At 40.8% G+C, this 20,880-nt stretch overlaps 1 protein-coding gene across 4 annotated transcripts in view; it reads left to right on the top strand.

Moving 5' to 3' along the window:
• The window catches only part of CTNNA2 (catenin alpha 2), a 790,749-nt gene that overhangs the window by 635,536 nt on the left and 134,333 nt on the right, over positions 1-20,880 (top strand). For all 4 annotated transcript variants that reach the window (XM_084626180.1, XM_084626177.1, XM_084626178.1 and 1 more), the window contains one exon: positions 12,067-12,219. In XM_084626180.1, the coding sequence (XP_084482306.1) occupies positions 12,067-12,219 (153 nt within the window). The remainder of the gene's footprint in view (positions 1-12,066; positions 12,220-20,880) is intronic.

Genomic DNA, 20,880 nt, shown 5'->3' with positions numbered 1-20,880 from the left:
TGCAATGCTGTTTGTTGTGTGATATAGTTATGAACAAAGGGTAAGTAAAGTTTTTTTTACAGACAGCTTTATACTGCCAGTCTTTATAAAATTTAACAATCTGTTAGAGCTGTTAATCTCCTGCGGTGGCTCTACCTTCTAGTGTCACGATTAGACATTCTATTCTCTACATGACTGTAAGTAGCACAGAGACATTCGGTTCTAAAATTATTATACAGCAATGAAAAGCATCATTCTGGAATGTGCAATTAGAGCTGTGAATCAACAATGATAAAGTAGGCCCAACTAGTGCTTAGAACGGTAGAACCCTTAGCTATGAATAACAGTAACTTACTCTGTGCACCATAAACTGACTACATTGATTGTATAAGCTGGGGAATGTGCCTTGTAGTAGACTGTTCATGATTTAAAATGAATATTTGCATGCTTTGTTTACACATCACATCTCTGTGCTTGGCTGACACATCAACTTTTTTGGATTTAATTTGATTCACTTTACATTTAACATACTCTATTTAATAACAATGATTTTCATTTGATGCCACCCTCTATTAGTAAGTAGAACTTTAACCCTGTAATTAATAGAAACCATGCTCATTTTGAAGCCACGCTTGATTTTAAACTACAAGGAGGGAGAATTTAATATAAGCCATAGCTGACAGCTGCAGCAGCACAGGAGCTAGCAAACAGAGCTGTAAACAGGGGAGTTTGAGTGGGAGTTTGAAAGCGGAGTTTGTCTTGTGGTGCTTGTGTGGGGTTTGGCTTTGCTGTGGGTGGTGGTGTTTTGGTGTGGTTTGTGTTTCCCAGATTAACAGGATTTAGGTGGGAAGGCTATGACAGATTCAGAGGTGGCAGTGGGAGTGACCCATGTAGCAGATGACACAATGAAGATGACTGGATGTGGAAGCTGTGGTATGTACATGATCCTGGAGGGGGCACCTGGTAAGAGTTTTGTCTGCATGAAATGCCGTCTGATAGAGCTGATGGAGGAAAAGATCAGAGGTTTGGAGATGCAGGTGGAAAGTCTGGTAGAGTTTAGGAAGGGGTTTGAGCAGATTATGGAGCAAAGACATGAGGTATCTGAAGGGAAAAGCTCAGACTTGCAGATGGAAGCAGGACTAGGGAATTCTGAGGGGAGACTGGGTGAGGAAAGTGGTCAGTGGAAGCATGTGACTAAAAGAACTAGGCAGAGGAAAAGACGGGCTAGTGAAGGAGAAATAGAGCTTCAGAATAGGTTTGCAGAGTTGGAAAATGAAGAAGGGGCTCAGCAGGTAGTCACTGAAGGTGACAGGGCAAGGAAGAAGAGAAGAGCGGTTAGTCCTATAGGAAAAGGGGAAGAGTTAATGGAGATTACACCAAATATGAGCCCCAGGAGGATACAGGATGGGTTAAAAAGGATTACAAGGGAGAATGGGAATGGAAAAAACTTGCAGCCAGAGGGAACAGGGGATAGACTGGAGAATAGCACCGTCACTAGGAAAAGGCAGGTCTATGTGATTGGGGACTCTTTATTGAGAAGAATAGATAGGCCTGTAACCAGAGCTGATCCAGAAAATAGGAGGGTGTGCTGTCTTCCAGGTGCTAAGATACGGGATGTAGACCTGAGGTTAAAAAGGATTCTAAAGGGAGCGGGAAAGAATCCCCTAATTATCCTTCATGTGGGAACAAATGATAGGGCTAGATTCTCACTGGAAAGTATTAAGGGAGACTATGTTAGGCTGGGGAGGACGCTTAAGGAAATTGAGGCTCAGGTGATCTTTAGTGGGATTCTGCCTGTTCCTAGAGAAGGGCAACAAAGGTGTGACAAGATTATGACTATCAATAGATGGCTTAGGCAGTGGTGCTATAAGGAGGGCTTTGGGATGTATGGCCATTGGGAGGCATTCATGGATAGAGGACAGTTCTCTCGGGATGGACTTCATCTGAGTAGGGAAGGAAATAGACTTCTAGGATGGAGGCTGGCACAACTGATTAAGAGAGCTTTAAACTAGGAATTTGGGGGAGATGGTTGGGAGATGTCCAGGTAATCTCCACGCCAGAATTTAGCATAGAGTGGAAAGAAAATGAAGTAAGAGTGGATACAGCTGTAGGTAGGAGGAAGGGCAGTGTAGATACAAGTCTAATAGGTTATACTGGTAGTAAAATAACCGTGCCTAATAGGGTACAGAATGTGAGTGAGCCAAACAGCAAAAATTAAGATGTTTGTACACTAATGCAAGGAGCCTAGGTAACAAAATGGAGGAACTAGAGTTACTGGTGCAGGAAGTGAAACCAGATATTATAGGTATAACAGAGACCTGGTGGAATAGTAGTCATGACTGGGCTACAGGTATTGAAGGGTATGTGCTGTTTAGGAAAGACCGAAATAAAGGTAAAGGTGGTGGAGTAGCACTGCATATCAATGATGAGATAGAATGTAAAGAAATAAGAAGCGATGAAATGGATATGACTGAGTCTGTCTGGGCAATAATTAAATTGGGAAGAAAACTATTAGAGCCTCCCCTGGGATAGTGCTTGGGGTGTGCTATAGACCGCCGGGATCTAATTTGGATATGGATAGAGCCCTTTTTAATGTTTTTAATAAAGTAAATACTAATGGAAACTGTGTGATCATGGGAGACTTTAACTTCCCAGATATAGACTGGAGGATGAGTGCTAGTAATAATAATAGGGCTCAGATTTTCCTAGATGCGATAGCTGATGGATTCCTTCAACAAGTAGTTGCTGAACCGACTAGAGGGGATGCCATTTTAGATTTGGTCTTGGCGAGTAATGAGGATCTCATAGAGGAAATGGTTGTAGGGGATAATCTTGGCTCAAGTGATCATGAGCTAATTCAGTTCAAACTGAATGGAAGGATTAACAAAAATAAATCTGCAACTAGGGTTTTTGATTTCAAAAGGGCTGACTTTCAAAAATTAAGGGAATTAGTTAGGGAAGTGGATTGGACTGAAGAATTTATGGGTTTAAAGGTAGAGGAGGCCTGGGATTATTTTAAATTAAAGCTGCAGAAGCTATCGGAAGCCTGCATCCCAAGAAAGGGGAAAAAATTCATAGGCAGGAGTTGTAGACCAAGCTGGATGAGCAAGCATCTTAGAGAGGTAATTAAGAAAAAGCAGAAAGCATATAGGGAGTGGAAGAAGGGAGGGATCAGTAAGGAAAGCTACCTTATTGAGGTCAGAATATGTAGGGATAAAGTGAGACAGGCTAAAAGTCAAGTAGAGTTGGACCTTGCAAAGGGAATTAAAACCAATAGTAAAAGGTTCTATAGTCATATAAATAGGAAGAAAACAAAGAAAGAAGTGGGACCGCTAAAAACTGAGGATGGAGTGGAGGTCAAGGATAATCTAGGCATGGCCCAATATCTAAACAAATACTTTGCCTCAGTCTTTAATAAGACTAAAGAGGATCTTAGGGATAATGGTAGCATGATAAATGGGAATGAGGATATGGAGGTAGACATCACCATATCTGAGGTAGAAGCGAAACTCAAACAGCTTAATGGGGCTAAATCGGGGGGCCCAGATAATCTTCATCCAAGAATATTAAAAGAATTGGCACAAGAAATTGCAAGCCCATTAGCAAGAATTTTTAATGAATCTGTAAATTCAGGGGTTGTACCGTATGATTGGAGAATTGCTAACATAGTTCCTATTTTTAAGAAAGGGAAAAAAAGTGATCCAAGTAATTATAGGCCTGTTAGTTTGACATCTGTAGTATGCAAGGTCTTGGAAAAAATTTTGAAGGAGAAGGTAGTTAAGGACATTGAAGTCAATGGTAAATGGGACAAAATACAACATGGTTTTACAAAAGGTAGATCGTGCCAAACCAACCTGATTTCCTTCTTTGAGAGAGTAACAGATTTTTTAGATAAAGGAAACGCAGTGGATCTAATTTATTTAGATTTTTAGTAAGGCGTTTGATACTGTGCCACATGGGGAATTATTAGTTAAATTGGATAAGATGGGCATCAATAGGAAAATTGAAAGGTGGATAGGGAATTGGTTAAAGGGGAGACTACAACGGGTCCTACTGAAAGGTGAACTGTCAAGTTGGAGGGAGGTTACCAGTGGAGTTCCTCAAGGATCAGTTTTGGGACCAATCTTATTTAATCTTTTTATTACTGACCTGGGCACAAAAAGTGGGAGTGTGCTAATAAAGTTTGCAGATGATACAAAGCTGGGAGGTATTGCTAATTTAGAGAAGGACAGGGATACTCTACAGGAGGATCTGGATGACCTTGTAAACTGGAGTAATAGGAATAGGATGAAATTTAATAGTGAGAAGTGTAAGGTCATGCATTTAGGGATTAATAACAAGAATTTTAGTTATAAGCTAGGGACGCATCAACTAGAAGTAACGGAGGAGGAAAAGGACCTTGGAGTATTGGTTGATCATAGGTTGACTATGAGCTGCCAATGTGATATGGCTGTGAAAAAAGCTAATGTCGTCTTGGGATGCATCAGGAGAGGTATTTCCAGTAGGGATAAGGAGGTTTTAGTTCCGTTATATAAGGCACTGGTGAGACCTCACCTGGAATACTGTGTGCAGTTCTGGTCTCCCATGTTTAAGAAGGATGAATTCAAACTGGAACAGGTACAGAGAAGGGCTACTAGGATGATCCGAGGAATGGAAAACTTGTCTTATGAAAGGAGACTCAGGGAGCTTGGCTTGTTTAGCCTAACTAAAAGAAGGTTGAGGGGAGATATGATTGCTCTCTATAAATATATCAGAGGGATAAATACCAGAGAGGGAGAGGAATTATTTAAACTCAATACCAATGTGGACACAAGAACAAATGGATATAAACTGGCCACTAGGAAATTTAGATTAGAAATTAGACGAAGGTTTCTAACCATCAGAGGAGTGAAGTTTTGGAATAGCCTTCCGAGGGAAGTAGTGGGGGCAAAAGATCTATCTTGCTTTAAGATTAAACTCGATAAGTTTATGGAGGAGATGGTATGATGGGATAACATGGTTTTGGTAATTAAATATTCATGGTAAATAGGCCCAATGGCCTGTGATGGGTTTTTAGATGGGGTAAGATCCAAGTTACGCGGGAAAGAATTTTCTGTAGTATCTGGCTGATGAATCTTGCCCATATGCTCAGGGTTTAGCTGATCGCCATATTTGGGGTCGGGAAGGAATTTTCCTCCAGGGCAGATTGGATGGCCCTGGAGGTTTTTCGCCTTCCTCTGTAGCATGGGGCACGGGTCACTTGCTGGAGGATTCTCTGCTCCTTGAGGTCTTCAAACTACAATTTGAGGACTTCAATAGCACAGATATAGGTGTGAGGTCTTTTTTAGGAGTGGTGGGTGAAATTCTGTGGCCTGCATTGTGCAGGAGGTCAGACTAGATGATCATAGTGGTCCCTTCTGACCTAAATATCTATGAATCTATGAATCTATAAATGACAATGTACAGTACAGGCCTGGTCTACGTTATGTGGTTAGGTTGAATTTAGCCGTGTTAGATCGATTTAAAAATGACTGCGTCCACACAACCAACCCCATTCCGTCGACCTCAAGGGCTCTTAAAATCGACTTCTGTACTCCTCCCCGATGAGGGGAGTAAAGCTAAAATTGACCTCACTGGGTCGAATTTGGGGTTATGCAGATGCAAATTGATGGTACTGGCCTCCAGGAGCTATCCCAGAGTGCTCCATTGTGACCGCTCTGGACAGCACTTTGGAACTCCGATGCACTAGCCAGGTACACAGCAAAAGTCTCGGGTACTTTTGAATTTCATTTCCTGTTTGGTCAGCATGGCGAACTCAGCAGCACAGGAGACCATGCAGTCCCCCCAGAATCAGAGCATAGAATGTTTCTACACTCCCCCTATCATCTCCATCCCTGAGGTTATCGCAGTTTGGAAGGCGAAAAAAATGCACTCGCGATGACATGTTTTCCAAGCTCATGCAGTCCTCCCGCACTGATAGAGCACAGCTTAATGCATGGAGGCATTCAGTGGCAGAGGCCAGGAAAGAATTAAGTGAGTGTGAAGAGCAGAGGCAGGACGCAATGCTGAGGCTAATGGGGGAGCAAACAGACATGATGAAGCGTCTGTTGGAGCTTCAGGAAAGCCAACAAGCTCAGAAGCCCCCTCTGCATCCACTGTAAAACCGCCCACCCTCTTCCTCATGTTCCATAGCATCCTAACCCAGTGTTCAGGAGGTGGGGGAAGGCTCCGGACACCCAGCCACTCCACTCCAGAGGATGGCCCAAGCACCAGAAGGCTGTCATTCAAACAGTTTGATTTTTAGTGTGGCTACAATAAGCAATGTGGCCTTGTCCTTCCCTCCTTCCCCACCCCACCTGGGCTACCTTGTCCATTATCTCATTTTTTTTTTAATTAATGAAGAAAGAATGTGTGGTTTCAAAACAATAGTTACTTTATTTCAAAGGGGGGAGGGTGGTTGGCTTACAGGAAATTAAAATCAACAAAGGGGGCAGGTTTACATCAAGGAGAAACACACACAACTGTCACACCTAAGCCTGGCCAGTCATGAAACTGGTTTTCAAAGCCTCTCTGATGCTCTGCGCGCCTTGCTGTGCTCTTCGAATCGCCCCGCTGTCTGGCTGCTCAAAATCGGCGATTTGCCTCAACCTCCCACCCCTCCATAAACTTCTCCCCCTTACTCTCACAGATATTATGGTGCACACAGCAAGCAGCAATAACAATGGGAATGTTGGTTGTGCTGAGGTCTGACCTAGTCAGCAAACATTGCCAGTGAGTTTTTAAACGTTCAAAGGCACATTCTACCACCATTGTGCACTTGCTCAGCCTATAGTTGAACTGCTCCTTACTACTGTCCAGGCTTCATGAGCCATGGGAGCAAGGGGTAGGCACCACCGCGTGGTGCTGAAGGCTGAGAGAGCAGCCTGAGGCAGAAGCCTCCAGCTCACATGATAGTCCAGGCAGGACTGAATCTCCATGAGACCAAACTTAAAGAAGTGAATGATCTGGACTCTCTGGCTCCCATTTGGTGCTCTAAGAGGAGGATAGCCAGGTCTGTCCAGGAGGCCCTGATCGACCTCACCAAGGTCTGCCAGGAGCACCCAGGAGACGTACGACAGCTATCAGTCCTACTGCACTGTGTGCCGCGAAGGCAAGGAGCTGCGGCTGTATAGCAATGCAGTACCGTGTCTACCAGCAGCACCCAGGAGACATACAGTGACGGTGAGCTGAGCGGGCTCCATGCTTGCCATGGTATGGCGTCTGCACGGATAAACCAGGAAAAAAGGTGCGAAACGATCATCTGCCATTGCTTTCATGGAGGGAGGGGGACCTGACGACATGTACCCAAAATCACCCATGACAATGTTTTTGCCCCATCAGGCATTGGGAGCTTAACCCAGAATTCCAATGGGCAGCGGAGGCTGCGTGAACTCTGGGATAGCGACCCACAGTGCACCACTCTGTAAGTCAATGCTAGCCACAGCAGTGAGGACACACTCCGCCGACTTCCTGTGCTTAGTGTGGACATACACAATTGACTGTATAAAATCGGTTTCTAAAGATCAACTTCTATAAAATCGACCTAATTCCGTAGTATAGACATACCCACACAATGTTTGCATCTGCATCAGGGAAGCTCTTAAGTAATTGGAGAAGAAAGTAGTTCATCTGTAGATGTTCACAAGATCAGAGGAGCTGTCTATCTTTTGTTAATTTCCTATAGATTAATCTTTCCTTATGCTATCACTTTTTATATGCCCATTTAAATACAAGTCTTTTGCATTTCCCTTTGAAAGAATGGCATCCTGTCATAAATATAAAGGGAAGGGTAAACCCCTTTGAAATCCCTTCTGGCCAGGGGAAAGCTCCTCTCACCTGTAAAGGGTCCTCTCACCTGTAAAGGGTTAAGAAGCTAAGGGTAACCTCGCTGGCACCTGACCAAAATGACCAATGAGGAGACAAGATACTTTCAAAAGCTGGGAGGAGGGAGAGAAACAAAGGGTCTCTGTCTGTCTATATGCTGGTTTCTGCCGGGGATAGACCAGGAATGGAGTCTTAGAACTTTTAGTAAGTAATCTAGCTAGGTATGTGTTAGATTATGATTTCTTTAAATGGCTGAGAAAAGAATTGTGCTGAATAGAATAACTATTTCTGTCTGTGTATCTTTTTTGTAACTTAAGGTTTTGCCTAGAGGGATTCTCTATGTTTTTGAATCTAATTACCCTGTAAGATATCTACCATCCTGATTTTACAGGGGGGATTTCTTTATTTCTATTTACTTCTATTTTTATTAAAAGTTTTCTTGTAAGAAAACTGAATGCTTTTTCATTGTTCTCAGATCCAAGGGTTTGGGTGTGTGGTCACCTAGGCAAATTGGTGAGGCTTTTTATCCAACATTTCCCAGGAAAGAGGGGGTGCAAGTGTTGGGAGGATTGTTCATTGTTCTTAAGATCCAAGGGTCTGGGTCTGTCGTCACCTAGGCAAATTGGTGAGGCTTTTTACCAAACCTTGTCCAGGAAGTGGGGTGCAAGGTTTTGGGAAGTATTTTGGGGGGAAGGACGCGTCCAAACAGCTCTTCCCCAGTAACCAGTATTAGTTTGGTGGTGGTAGCGGCCAGTCCAAGGACAACGGGTGGAATATTTTGTACCTTGGGGAAGTTTTGACCTAAGCTGGTAAAGATAAGCTTAGGAGGTTTTTCATGCAGGTCCCCACATCTGTACCCTAGAGTTCAGAGTGGGGGAGGAACCTTGACACATCCATACAAAAATTAAATACTCTTCATTCATAAATCATCACTTTGGCTGGACTTTGCTGTAGTACCTAGAGGAAGATACAAGATTAGCTTTTCCAGCAATTATTCACATTGATAAATAGCCCTAATTGAATACAATAGACTGGTAGTGCTGAGCTAATACCTTTAAATGTCTTGTCTTGTGCCATTAATATTACCTTGTCATGCACCTGTTTAAGCTATTGGAAGAATGCCTTATGTTCATACTCTGTCACATTTAACAAATGATTTTGTCAAGTCATTCCTTATAGCCTGTGCTGATGGATAGTTAAACTTGTGGTTTCCTGCATATATAAAAACTGTTATCTGTACCTTTCAACTTCCATGCAAGGGCATCCAAAAATTCAGGTAATCAATTTATAAAGAAACTACAATGCCTTTCTACATAAGGGTTCAGAAATATGCTACTGACATCTATGAATGATTCACTGACAGCTATGAATAATAGCACATAAACTAAATGAGGATTTACTAAATTTATATTTATCTAATCTGCCATGATGCAGAATGCTAACACAGTTCAGTTTTTGTGACTTTGGACTCAGGACCCTATTATCCAGCTCTAATTATAAGTTAGGTGTTCATTACTATATAAATAAATTCTGTATTTACAATAGTAAGGTCCAAATTGCAGTTTTCTGATGATCTCCTTTTTCATTGACATCTAATGTGTGTTTTAAGAGTAGAGGTGCTTGATACTACCAATGAAAATCAATGGTGTATTTTTAGACATTCTTCCAGTTTTAATGTTATATGGTAGGGGAGCATCATGACATAGTCAGAAATATAATACTGCATTGGCCAGAGTAAAAATTGTATTGTTCATGTCTTAGATTCCAAGGTCAAAAGGGACCATTGTGATCATGTAGTCTGATCTCCTGTATAACACAGGCCAGGGAACTTCCCCAAAATAATTCCTAGAGCAGATCTCTTAAAGGGGGAGGAGAGAAGAGAAATCCTTCCAATTTTGTTTTTAAAATGATCAGTGATGGAGAATCTGTCACAACCCTTGATAAATTATTCCAATGGTTAATTACTCATACCTTATTTCTGGCTGAATTTATCTATCTTCAATTTCCAGCCTTGGATCATGTTGTACCTTTTCTGGCTAGACTGAAGAGCCCATTATTAAGTATTTGTTCCCATATACCTATTTATAGATTGTAATCAAGTCACCCTAATCTTTTCTTTGTTAAGCTCTTTGCGTCTATCTTAGCTTATCACTATAAGACAGTGAATGCCCCCATTTAAATCAATGAGAGTTAGGCACCTAGCTGCTTTTGGGAATCCTACTAAGCCTCAATCTGCGTCTTTAAGCACCTAAATACCTTAAAAAAATCTGATAGTGACTGGAGACTCATCAGCCTCACAATGTGGGGGAGGTCTAGGTTGGATATTAGGAAAAACTATTTCACTGGGAGAGTGGTGAAGCACTGGAATTGGTTACCTAGGGAAGTGGTGGAATCTCCATCCTTAGACGTTTTTAAGGCCTGGCTTGACAAAGCTCTGGCTGGGATGATTTAGATGGTGTTGGTCGTACTTTGAGCAGAGGATTGGACGAGATGACCTCCTGAGGTCTCTTCCAACCCTAATATTTTATGATTCTATGAATGCACCTTAGGTTTTGTGATGTTATGCAGTATCACCTGCTCTTTCATGGGTTATTTTATATTAAATTTTCAATGTTTTAATATTCTATTATGTATTTATTTATTTACTACTGTAATACCTGTGAGCCCCAGTCAGGAACCAGGACCCCACTCTGCTAGGCACTGTACAAGCAGAGAACAAGTCAGTCTCTGCCCCAAAGAACTTACAATATAAATAAAAGACAACAGATGGATGCAGACAGACAGGGGAGAACAAGGAAATAATGAGACTGTACTGGTCCACATCATAGGTAGTGGTCATAGCTGTCAAGTTTTTATTTTTTATGAATTATTTTTATAATTACGATGAAGCACTTTAATCAACTTGGCAGGGCAATATAATATCTCATTTTATTCATCTATTACTAATCATGATTGTGTTATTTTAATTGTCATCATTTTAACAAAGGAAATATTACACTGCCTTTCAAACCATTCTGCTTTGTTAATGGCACTTGCCTTTTCCATACTAAGAAATGGATGGAGTGGTCACCACCAGCAATATTTTGGTTTAGCTTTTCCCTTTGAAGAAAAACCGCACACAGTCAATGCAGCTGAACTCCACAGGGGTCTTGAATCCTCTTTTTTCTTGTAGCACCCAATATAATAATTATCTGTGCAATTTTGAGCATTGAAAGGACCTCAGCTAGTTAAAGCTTTCTAGCATGGCTTACAAAATTGAATGATTACCTGAATTGACCTTCAGTCTAGCTACAAGATGTATGACTTAATGAGACTAATGTCTGGTTGGACCTCCAGGCTAGATGGCTTCCAGCCTGGTGGCTTTGAGTTTGCTATTTTTCATTTTTAATAACAATTATACCCAAAAGCTTAAGGAAGTCTGCTAAAATATGTCTGCTATCCACACTATCATAGAGCAGTGACATCTCCAGGAAGAATTATTTAATATTTCAATCATATTTTTGTGCATTTTACAGAGACTAGGAAAGTCTGACATTGATTTGTACTTTGCAGAATGGCAGAGGACAAGGTTGTGCCATCACTCTTAAAGTAGTGGGATTTTTTTTTTCAAACATGGGTATTTTTTTAAAGGAAGAACAGGTGTTCAATCTTTAATGGCTTGTATTTTTTCATTAAGAATACATTTTCTATACACTTGTTAATCCTGCCTGTGAAATGCATGGAAAAGTTTTCAGATTGTTCCTATTAGAGATTTGCTAATGAAAACGAGACACCATGCATGTGCCAAGTGTAATACTGAATACAGATTTCACATGAGGTCTGGAAATACACTGGCCAATATTTTAAAATGATTGCCTAAAGTCAGCCTCCTAAATCTACATTTAGACTCCTAAATGACCTGACCTGACTTTTAAAAGTGTTGGGTACCTAGCAGCTGCCATAGACATGCAATCCCTTATGTGTGTAGTGCTTGTCCAGCTGGGTAGTCCCATTAAAGTCAGTGGAATTGCTTCAGTGAGTAAGGATTGCAGAATCAAGCCTTTAGTTATCTAGGTTTAAGTGCTACCAGAAATTCCTACAAATAAAAAAAAAATGCTACAGATCCATAAATACTACCAAAAAAAACCCCGTTGTACAACATTGAGATATGACAAATTTACTCAACTATAACTCGCTGATCAATATGCTGGAAATGTGTATCGATAACTCTTCAGCTACTTACTGCTCCACTTTCTTTTAACACAGCTACGGAAGGCCGTTATGGATCATATATCTGACTCCTTCCTGGAGACCAATGTTCCATTACTTGTTCTTATTGAGGCTGCGAAGAGTGGTAACGAGAAAGAAGTGAAGGAATACGCTCAAGTTTTCCGTGAACATGCCAACAAGTTAGTTGAGGTAAGTTATGCTGATGGCATCATTGGAGTGCATTGTCTTGTGAGGGTCAAGGAAAATGATAAATTAGCTGAAACGTTGGAGGCTTTTCCTTTGGGATTTAAGCAATTTGGGGTTTTTACTTGGGATGGTTATTTAGAAATCTACTGATTTGTAAAAATGACAGGCAGGGACAGCCCTGTGCTTTACTGTAAGATTAAACCAGCTGAACATGTGTTATGCAGAATTTCCTGTGTCTTGTCAATAGTGACTTGAGTAACAACAAGCAGATTTCAGTTAAACTTCACCAGCACTGCAGTATAGTAGGCTGTCTTCTATACCAGGCAGGAAGCCAAATAGATGCTTCAGTGTGTTGTATCTGACTCTGATTGCTTAGAGAGCAAACTAGATTATTATTAGACTGTCTAGCTAAAATAGTGAAAGCATCATAAAATGGATAATAGTCTAAAACTGTCCATCTCCCCCACCCTGTGTGTGTGTATTATATATTATATACATATAGTGTGTATGTAAGTATATTGTTTTGTATAGGTACACACAAACTGGGTTTCTCTATGTTTTTCTTCTCTATATATAGACACTTTGCAATGTTAGCAAACTGTAACTGGTTTCAAGGATAGTACTGCAATGATTTTGTTCCTGAAACTGCCTCTTTCGAGATATAATTCAAACAAAACATGATGGTCAGGAATCTGGATGCCTATCGAACAACTTTTAACTAGTCAAACATGTTTGTTTAGCCAAGTTTGCTCTCCATGACAGATTAAGAACTATTAAAAAAAATTGTTTCTTGAACATATAAATACTGTTTAGTAGTTTTAGTCTTTGATATTATTATATGGGATTATTAACTCCTCTTTACTAGCACTGTTTTGAAGACTATGCAGCTTGTAGTAACATCTTTTATAACAATTCATGGTACATGCATTTTAATTAAAATTGGATAGTGCAGATTTGACACGGACTATTGGGTTATAATTCTAAAAAATGTTTTTTCTTAAAAACTGCAGGAACAGATTTTGATCTCAGTTATACTGGTTGGTTTAAATCTAAAGTTACCCATCTAACTGAGATCACAAACTGACACTTACTGTTTAAAAACTTGGGGCTTGATTCTAGACAGTGCTGGCTGCCTGCTACACTGGGTTGAGTACCAGCATCTGCAATGTGAGAAGAGGGAACTCAGCACCTTGCAGGGTTGGGTGCTTTGCATTAAGATAAACATGTATATTATTGCTATCTGGTGACTGGTGCAGTAGCAGTGAAAAAGAAAATAGGGTTTAGGTACATTCATTTTAATTCTGCAAACATTACAATTGTGTTATGATTCTGAATCTATGATCATATTACACTGTTCATTTTTGTACAATGATGCTTTTGTGAACCTGGCTTACTATGTTGTATTGCACTCTTGATGACAATGGGATGGAATACCATAGTAAGTAGCAGAGTTAAAAAAAAAAAGTTCATGTTATAGATACTTCCTTCTTGAAGAATAGGTAGAATTCTGAACCTCAGGTGTGTAGGTTCATAGGAAATTATGCTCCAAGAGAACATGTCAATTTGAAATCATGGTTTACTGTCCATATACAGGAGTATATTCAGCTAAAATTTTCTGATAATTTGTATTTGTAGATGCATAAGGCATGTCATAGCAGCCAAGTTTTCGTGGTTGCTTGTGTCACTAATTTTGCAAATAAAAATAGATTACAGTGCTGCCCATCGCACTTACAAAATGTGATTTAAAGATTATATTTTCTTGATTAAGGAGCTAAAGATTCTCTCACAGGCAGAGGGCCAATGTCACCGCCTGTGGAGGCAGGCACTGCTCCAGTGAAGTCACTGGAGTTGTGCATACTTATGTCAGAGCGGAATTTGGCACCAGGAATCCAAACACAGTAGCATTACTACTGTTTCAGTCTGTGACTCTGGAGCCTGATTCTTCATTCCTTGCACATCCTACGGAGTTTAATGGGCTTTTTGGGTATAATGCAGAATGCAGGATCAGAACAGCATGTACTTGTGTAAATGTGACATTTTTGTAGACGTTTGGCCAACCAAAGGGGAGGGATAATTCACTTTATGTGTATTCCAGTACTTTTCTAAGATATATGTTGCAAGAACTGGACTTCTATAAATTACCTTTCTTCAAAGATCTTCTGCAACATGCACTATAAAATCCTGCATTAAGGCCTTGGTTGACTATTTCTGTCCCTCCCATCTCCCTTTTATGAGGGAGTGGGATCAACACTGTGCCTCATTCAGGAATACTAACCTCCAAAATGCTTTCTACTACCTTCTTTACCTGGATTATGAGTGATCATTTTACTAACTATAAATAGCTTTACCTAATTAGAAATTAATATTCTGCTAAAATGTGGGATTCCCAAAATCTAACATGAAATAACACTAATCAAGGGAAAATACTTGCCAAGTTTCCAAAATGTATGCTGTACTTCAACACTTTGTATGTTTTTCTAAACTGTTTTGCAGAACGTGTTTTCGTTTCGTGTGAGTTAGGTGCCAACCTGTGTAGATACTTCTGAAAACCGCATGAGGCATGCATTTGCATCTTTAGGCACCTAAATACCTTTGAGACATTGGCCCTTGGAAGATTAAATCCCATTTTCAGAAGTGACTTAGACACTTAGCAGCCTAAGTCTTATGAAAAATCAATGGGATGTAGACTCCCAAGTGCCTAAAGCCTTGTCTACACAGTGCAGCAATGTGCACCAGAGGAAGGTGAATTCTAAAGCACACAAATGTTTTGCACACTAACTGGCCCGTGTAGACCATGTTAGTGTTCCCTAGCTAGTGTTCATTCCCTTTGAAGCATCTGGCATTGGCCACTGTTGGAAGACAGGATACTGGGCTAGATTGTTCTGACCCACTATGGCCATCCTTATATTCTTAGCTAAATAGCAAACTCTATTTTAAAACAACATCAACAACAAAACTGACTATATAAACAGATATTTTGGAGGGGCGCGGGGAAGCAAAAGGCTGCTGCTCTGGAAAATGACAGCTGAGCTCATTATGAGGCCGGAGTATGAGGGAGAATTGCAGCTGGATTTATAATGTGCATACAGTACCAAAGCTGGAACCTGTTGTTCAGAGAGTCATGTTATAAAATTCTGAAGAATGAAAAATGGCATAATTGAAAGGGCAACTGACCCATAATCAAAATGTCACAAACTCTTCACTACATTGCACTATGGTAGTTTGTCCATAGCTATTGTCATTTGGAGAGGATAAATAAATTAATGGAATGGGTGCAACAATCTTGTCATTGATCTGATGGAGGACACAGCGAGTCTTTGTGAAAAGGAAATAAAGTTTCAGACGGTGTAATTCTCAGTGTTTTTAATGGAAAGAGGGTTTCTGTACTTTTATTTTAGCATCTTGATGAGGAACATTGCTTCAGTGAGTATGGGCTGGAACATTTTTCAAGGGAAATATCAAGGACGTTGCCAAAAAGATCAAGAATGGTGATGCTGTGCTGTATCTGAATGGTGTCAGTTTTTTTGACCTAAACGGATTTCCACTGAGGACACAATAGAAAATGTTAGATGGGGCTTATAATAGATGTGAAAACTGTCTTCTGCATCACTAGAAGGAATGCATAGTAGGTTCACATGTGTGACCTATTCATTGCAAATGGTATTAAGTTCTTAAATGTTGGGGGTCAAAAGTTTCTGCTGGTACCATGAGCCTCAAGAAATTCTGAGCCCAAAGGGTTAAATTGACTTAAACTTTCCATTCAAAGACCAGTGAACCAGAATCAGTTACATTGTTCTGTCCTTAAATTTTCTTTCAACAATTGTTAATCTCACCATGTGTAGCACTTTTATTTTTAGCTGTTTTAAATGTTGTGCTGCATCTCTTCCCACTAAAACACAGTCCTTCCAAAAGACAGTGTCCTACCCACTTTGCATGAATATGAATTAATTTAAAGAAGGATTTTATGAAGCCCTACATGGATCTATCTCCATATAAACTTAAAGGCCATATATCTCCCATATAAACTTAAAGGCCAGGGGTGTCCAAAATAATCAAAAAGAAAAGGAGTACTTGTGGCACCTTAGAGACTAACCAATTTATTTGAGCATGAGCTTTCGTGAACTACAGCTCACTTCATGCTCAAATAAATTGGTTAGTCTCTAAGGTGCCACAAGTACTCCTTTTCTTTTTGCGAATACAGACTAACACGGCTGTTACTCTGAAACCTGTCAAAATAATCAAAGTCATCTACTAGAAGCACTTGTTGGGGGCTGGCCTGTATTAGTCTATGGTTTATGGTGATTAAAATTTGATATAGTGCAAGCAAATCAATAGCATCACATGGTTGGACAGTAATTTGCAGCAGATGGGACCAAAGAACAACATTTCTATTTCTGTTTTTTAGTCGCTTTGTCTGCTAGGCTTACAGGAGCCTTTATTAACTCCTGACCATCAAGTTGTCATTCTGAAAAGTTTTTTCCTCCACATTGTCATGGAAGTGTAAGTGTCTTACTTAGTCTTTCTCTCCTTATGAAGATACTATGAGCACTGCCCTTCATTTCCTATGAGATATCTCATTTGTTGCTGCACAATTCAAATTGATCCTACAGTATTGTATGACATGGAAACATCTGAAAACTGGAAAGAGGAAGAAAAAGCATTGCTAGTATACTAGGAACAAATTGGGCAGTCAAATCTGTTCAATAACTTCTTTACCATGCCAGCTAGATACTAGACATCTCTTAAATCAATGGAATTATTAGTCTTGATTTACGCTAGCATAACTGAACCAGAATCTAGTCCTACATTGTTTGTGTTATGCAAACCTCTCTCTGAAATATACTTCAGACGTTCTGAATAAATGAAAGGATGGACTGGAACTTCGAGGAGTTGACATACATCATTAGAAAGATATCTTTCATTGTCATATGAAGTCATGTTGTAGCCAGGTCAGTTCCAGGATATTAGAGAGACAAGGTGGGTGAGGTAGTATCTTTTATTGGACCAACTTCTGTTGGTAAGCGAGACAAACGTTGAAGCTTACAGAGCACTCTTCCCCAGACCCAAAGAAGAGCTCTGGATAGCTCTAAAGTTTGTCTTTCACCAGCAGAAGTTGTGTATTTTCCACAATATGCATCCGATGAAGTGAGCTGTAGCTCACGAAAGCTTATGCTCAAATAAATTGGTTAGTCTCTAAGGTGCCACAAGTACTCCTTTTCTTTTTGTGAATATAGACTAACACGGCTTTTACTCTGAAACCAACAGAAGTTAGTCCAATAAAAGATATTACCTCACCTGGCGTGTAACATTTTAGAAAGATCATTTACATATGCAGCCAGCTCTTGGGATTGAATCATGGAGCAAGCTTTCAGCTGGTGTAAAATAGCAAAAGTCCTCTGAAATCAATGGAGTGATGCCAATTTATGGCAGCAGAAATCTGGCCCATTATCTCGGTGTTACAAACTACTAATAAGCTCTATGAAGGAAAAATACAAATAAATGCATTCTTTGTGCTTTGATTGGAACTTTATGAATTCACAAGGATCACACTGGGCACTCACTTAAAGCTGTGTAAATCCAGATTAACAAATTTAATTCTGAAACGTTAATTACTGAACAAGGAACATTCCCACGTAACATACTTTGCAAAGCCTGACCGTCTGCGAAATGTTCTGTTCTCTTCATATTGTGCCCGTGTTATCTGAGTACCTAGGACTTTCCCCTCCACCCCCACCCTGAAGTAGTGAAGAGAAGGTGTCAATATTCTTTCAGAGCTTTTTTATCTCAGCTACCTTCATAAAAAATTAATACTTGTCTGGGTTTTCCTCCTTATATACTGATATGATTTGTTTTTTATATTTTTGTTTTCCCTGACATTTGACCTAGAATAGATAAGGATTTATACACTAAGGATATTCATAATTGATTTGCATAAATCAGCATTTGGAAGGTCATGGTTGCTTTAATTCAAGACCTGCAAATTGAGAGATTATTTTTAAAACTAAAGCTTTATGTCCACTGCTTCCTCTGTTCAACTGATTCATTTTAATTCAGCTTTCCATCTCAGACCTTTCCTCCTTGTGTTAGCAGCAGATGCTCTCAATCCTTATTAAACATCAGCAAAAATAATATATAGAAATGTGTTAAACTTTAGCAAGGCTAATTTGTTGTAATTATCAGTATGAAGTGAGTGTGAAAAGCTCTAATAGTCTGCAGAGTTATTTCTTCTGACTCACCACTGCAGCCAGGCTAAGTAAGTCTATTATTTCTACCTTGAGAGTATACAAGACTTTGATTGTTCTGAAGCTGAGGGAGCTAGGAGCATAGATAGAGGGGCTTTTGGGGAAAAAAGACATTCCACTAGCGGCATATGAACCCAGAACCCTCCTCTGAACTGGTTCTTTTAACGCTCACTGTTAAAATAAGGCATAATTTCCTCCTGAAGGTCGAAACAGCAGACTGGACTTCTACATAGAGTGCTTCCGCCGACGTGCACGGGCTGAAATTGTGGAAAAGCAGCATCACTTGCCCCATAACCTCAGCCATGCAGAACGCAATGCCATCCACAACCTCAGAAACAACTCTGACATCATAATCTAAAAGGCTGACAAAGGAGGTGCTGTTGTCATCATGAATAGATCGGAATATGAACAAGAGACTGCTCGGCAGCTCTCCAACACCACTTTCTACAAGCCATTACCCTCTGATCCCACTGAGAGTTACCAAAAGCAACTACAGCATTTGCTCAAGAAACTTCCTGAGAAAGCACAAGATCAAATCCACACAGACACACCCCTGGAACCCCGACCTGGGATATTCTATCTACTACCCAAGATCCATAAACCTGGAAATCCTGGGCGCCTCATCATCTCCGGCATTAGCACCCTGACAGCAGGATTGTCTGGCTATGTAGACTCCCTCGTCAGGCCCTACGCTACCAGCACTCCCAGCTACCTTCGAGACACCACTGACTTCCTGAGGAAACTTCAATCCATCGGTGATCTTCCTGATAACACCATCCTGGCCACTATGGATGTAGAAGCCCTCTATACCAACATTCCACACAAAGATGGACTACAAGCCATCAAGAACACTATCCCCGATAATGTCACAGCTAACCTGGTGGCTGAACTTTGTGACTTTGTCCTTACCCATAACTATTTTACATTTGGGGACAATGTATACCTTCAGATCAGCGGCACTGCTATGGGTACCCGCATGGCCCCACAGTATGCCAACATTTTTATGGATGACTTAGAACAACGCTTCCTCAGCTCTCGTCCCCTAAAGCCCCTACTCTACCTGCGCTATATTGATGACATCTTCATCATCTGGACCCATGGAAAAGAAGCCCTTGAGGAATTCCATCATGATTTCAACAACTTCCATCCCACCATCAACCTCAGCCTGATCCAGTCCACACAAGAGATCCACTTCCTGGACACTACAGTGCTAATAAACAATGGTCACATAAACACCACCCTATACCGGAAACCTACTGACCGCTATTCCTACTTACATGCCTCCAGCTTTCACCCTGACCACACCACACAATCCATCGTCTACAGCCAAGCTCTGCGATACAACCGCATTTGCTCCAACCCCTCAGACAGAGACAAACACCTACAAGATCTCCGTCAAGCTTTCTTACAACTACAATACCCACCTGCGGAAGTGAGGAAACAGATTGATAGAGCCAGAAGAGTTCCCAGAAGTCACCTACTGCAGGACAGGCCTAACAGAAAATAACAGAACGCCACTAGCCGTCACCTTCAGTCCCGAACTAAAACCCCTCCAATGCATTATTAAGGATCTACAACCTATTCTAAAGGATGACCCAACACTCTCACAAATCTTGGGAGACAGGCCAGTCCTTGCCTACAGACAGCCCCGCAACCTGAAGCAAATACTCACCAACAACCACATACCACACAACAGAACCACTAACCCAGGAACTTATCCTTGCAACAAAGCCCGTTGCCAACTGTGCCCACATATCTATTCAGGGGACACCATCACAGGGCCTAATAACATCAGCCACACTGTCAGAGGCTCGTTCACCTGCACATCCACCAATGTGATATATGCCATCATGTGCCAGCAATGCCCCTCTGCCATGTACATTGGTCAAACTGGACAGTCTCTACGTAAAAGAATAAATGGACACAAATCAGATGTCAAGAATTATAACATTCATAGACCAGTCGGAGAACACTTCAATCTCTCTGGTCACGCAATCACAGACATGAAGGTCGCTATCTTAAAACAAAAAAACTTCAAATCCAGACTCCAGCGAGAGACTGCTGAATTGGAATTCATTTGCAAATTGGATACTATTAATTTAGGCTTAAATAGAGACTGGGAGTGGCTAAGTCATTATGCAAGGTAGCCTATTTCCCCTTGTTTTTTCCTACCCCCGCCCCTCTGAGATATTCTGGTTAAACTTGGATTTAAACTTGGAGAGTGGTCAGTTTGGATGAGCTATTGCCAGCAGGAGAGTGAGTTTGTGTGTGTCCCCGGAAAAAAAAAGGGGTGGGGGGGGTGAGAGAGCCTGGATTTGTGCTGGACATGGCCCACCTTGATTACCATGCACATTGTAGGGAGAGTGGTCACTTTGGATGAGCTAATACCAGCAGGAGAGTGAGTTTGTGTGTGTGGTTTTTG

The sequence above is a fragment of the Lepidochelys olivacea genome, assembly GCF_965140295.1.
Source record: "Lepidochelys olivacea isolate rLepOli2 genome assembly, chromosome: 4".
Taxonomy (NCBI): domain Eukaryota; kingdom Metazoa; phylum Chordata; order Testudines; family Cheloniidae; genus Lepidochelys; species Lepidochelys olivacea.
Note: the sequence above shows the minus strand (reverse complement) of the source record. Positions and strands in the feature narration are given on the sequence as shown.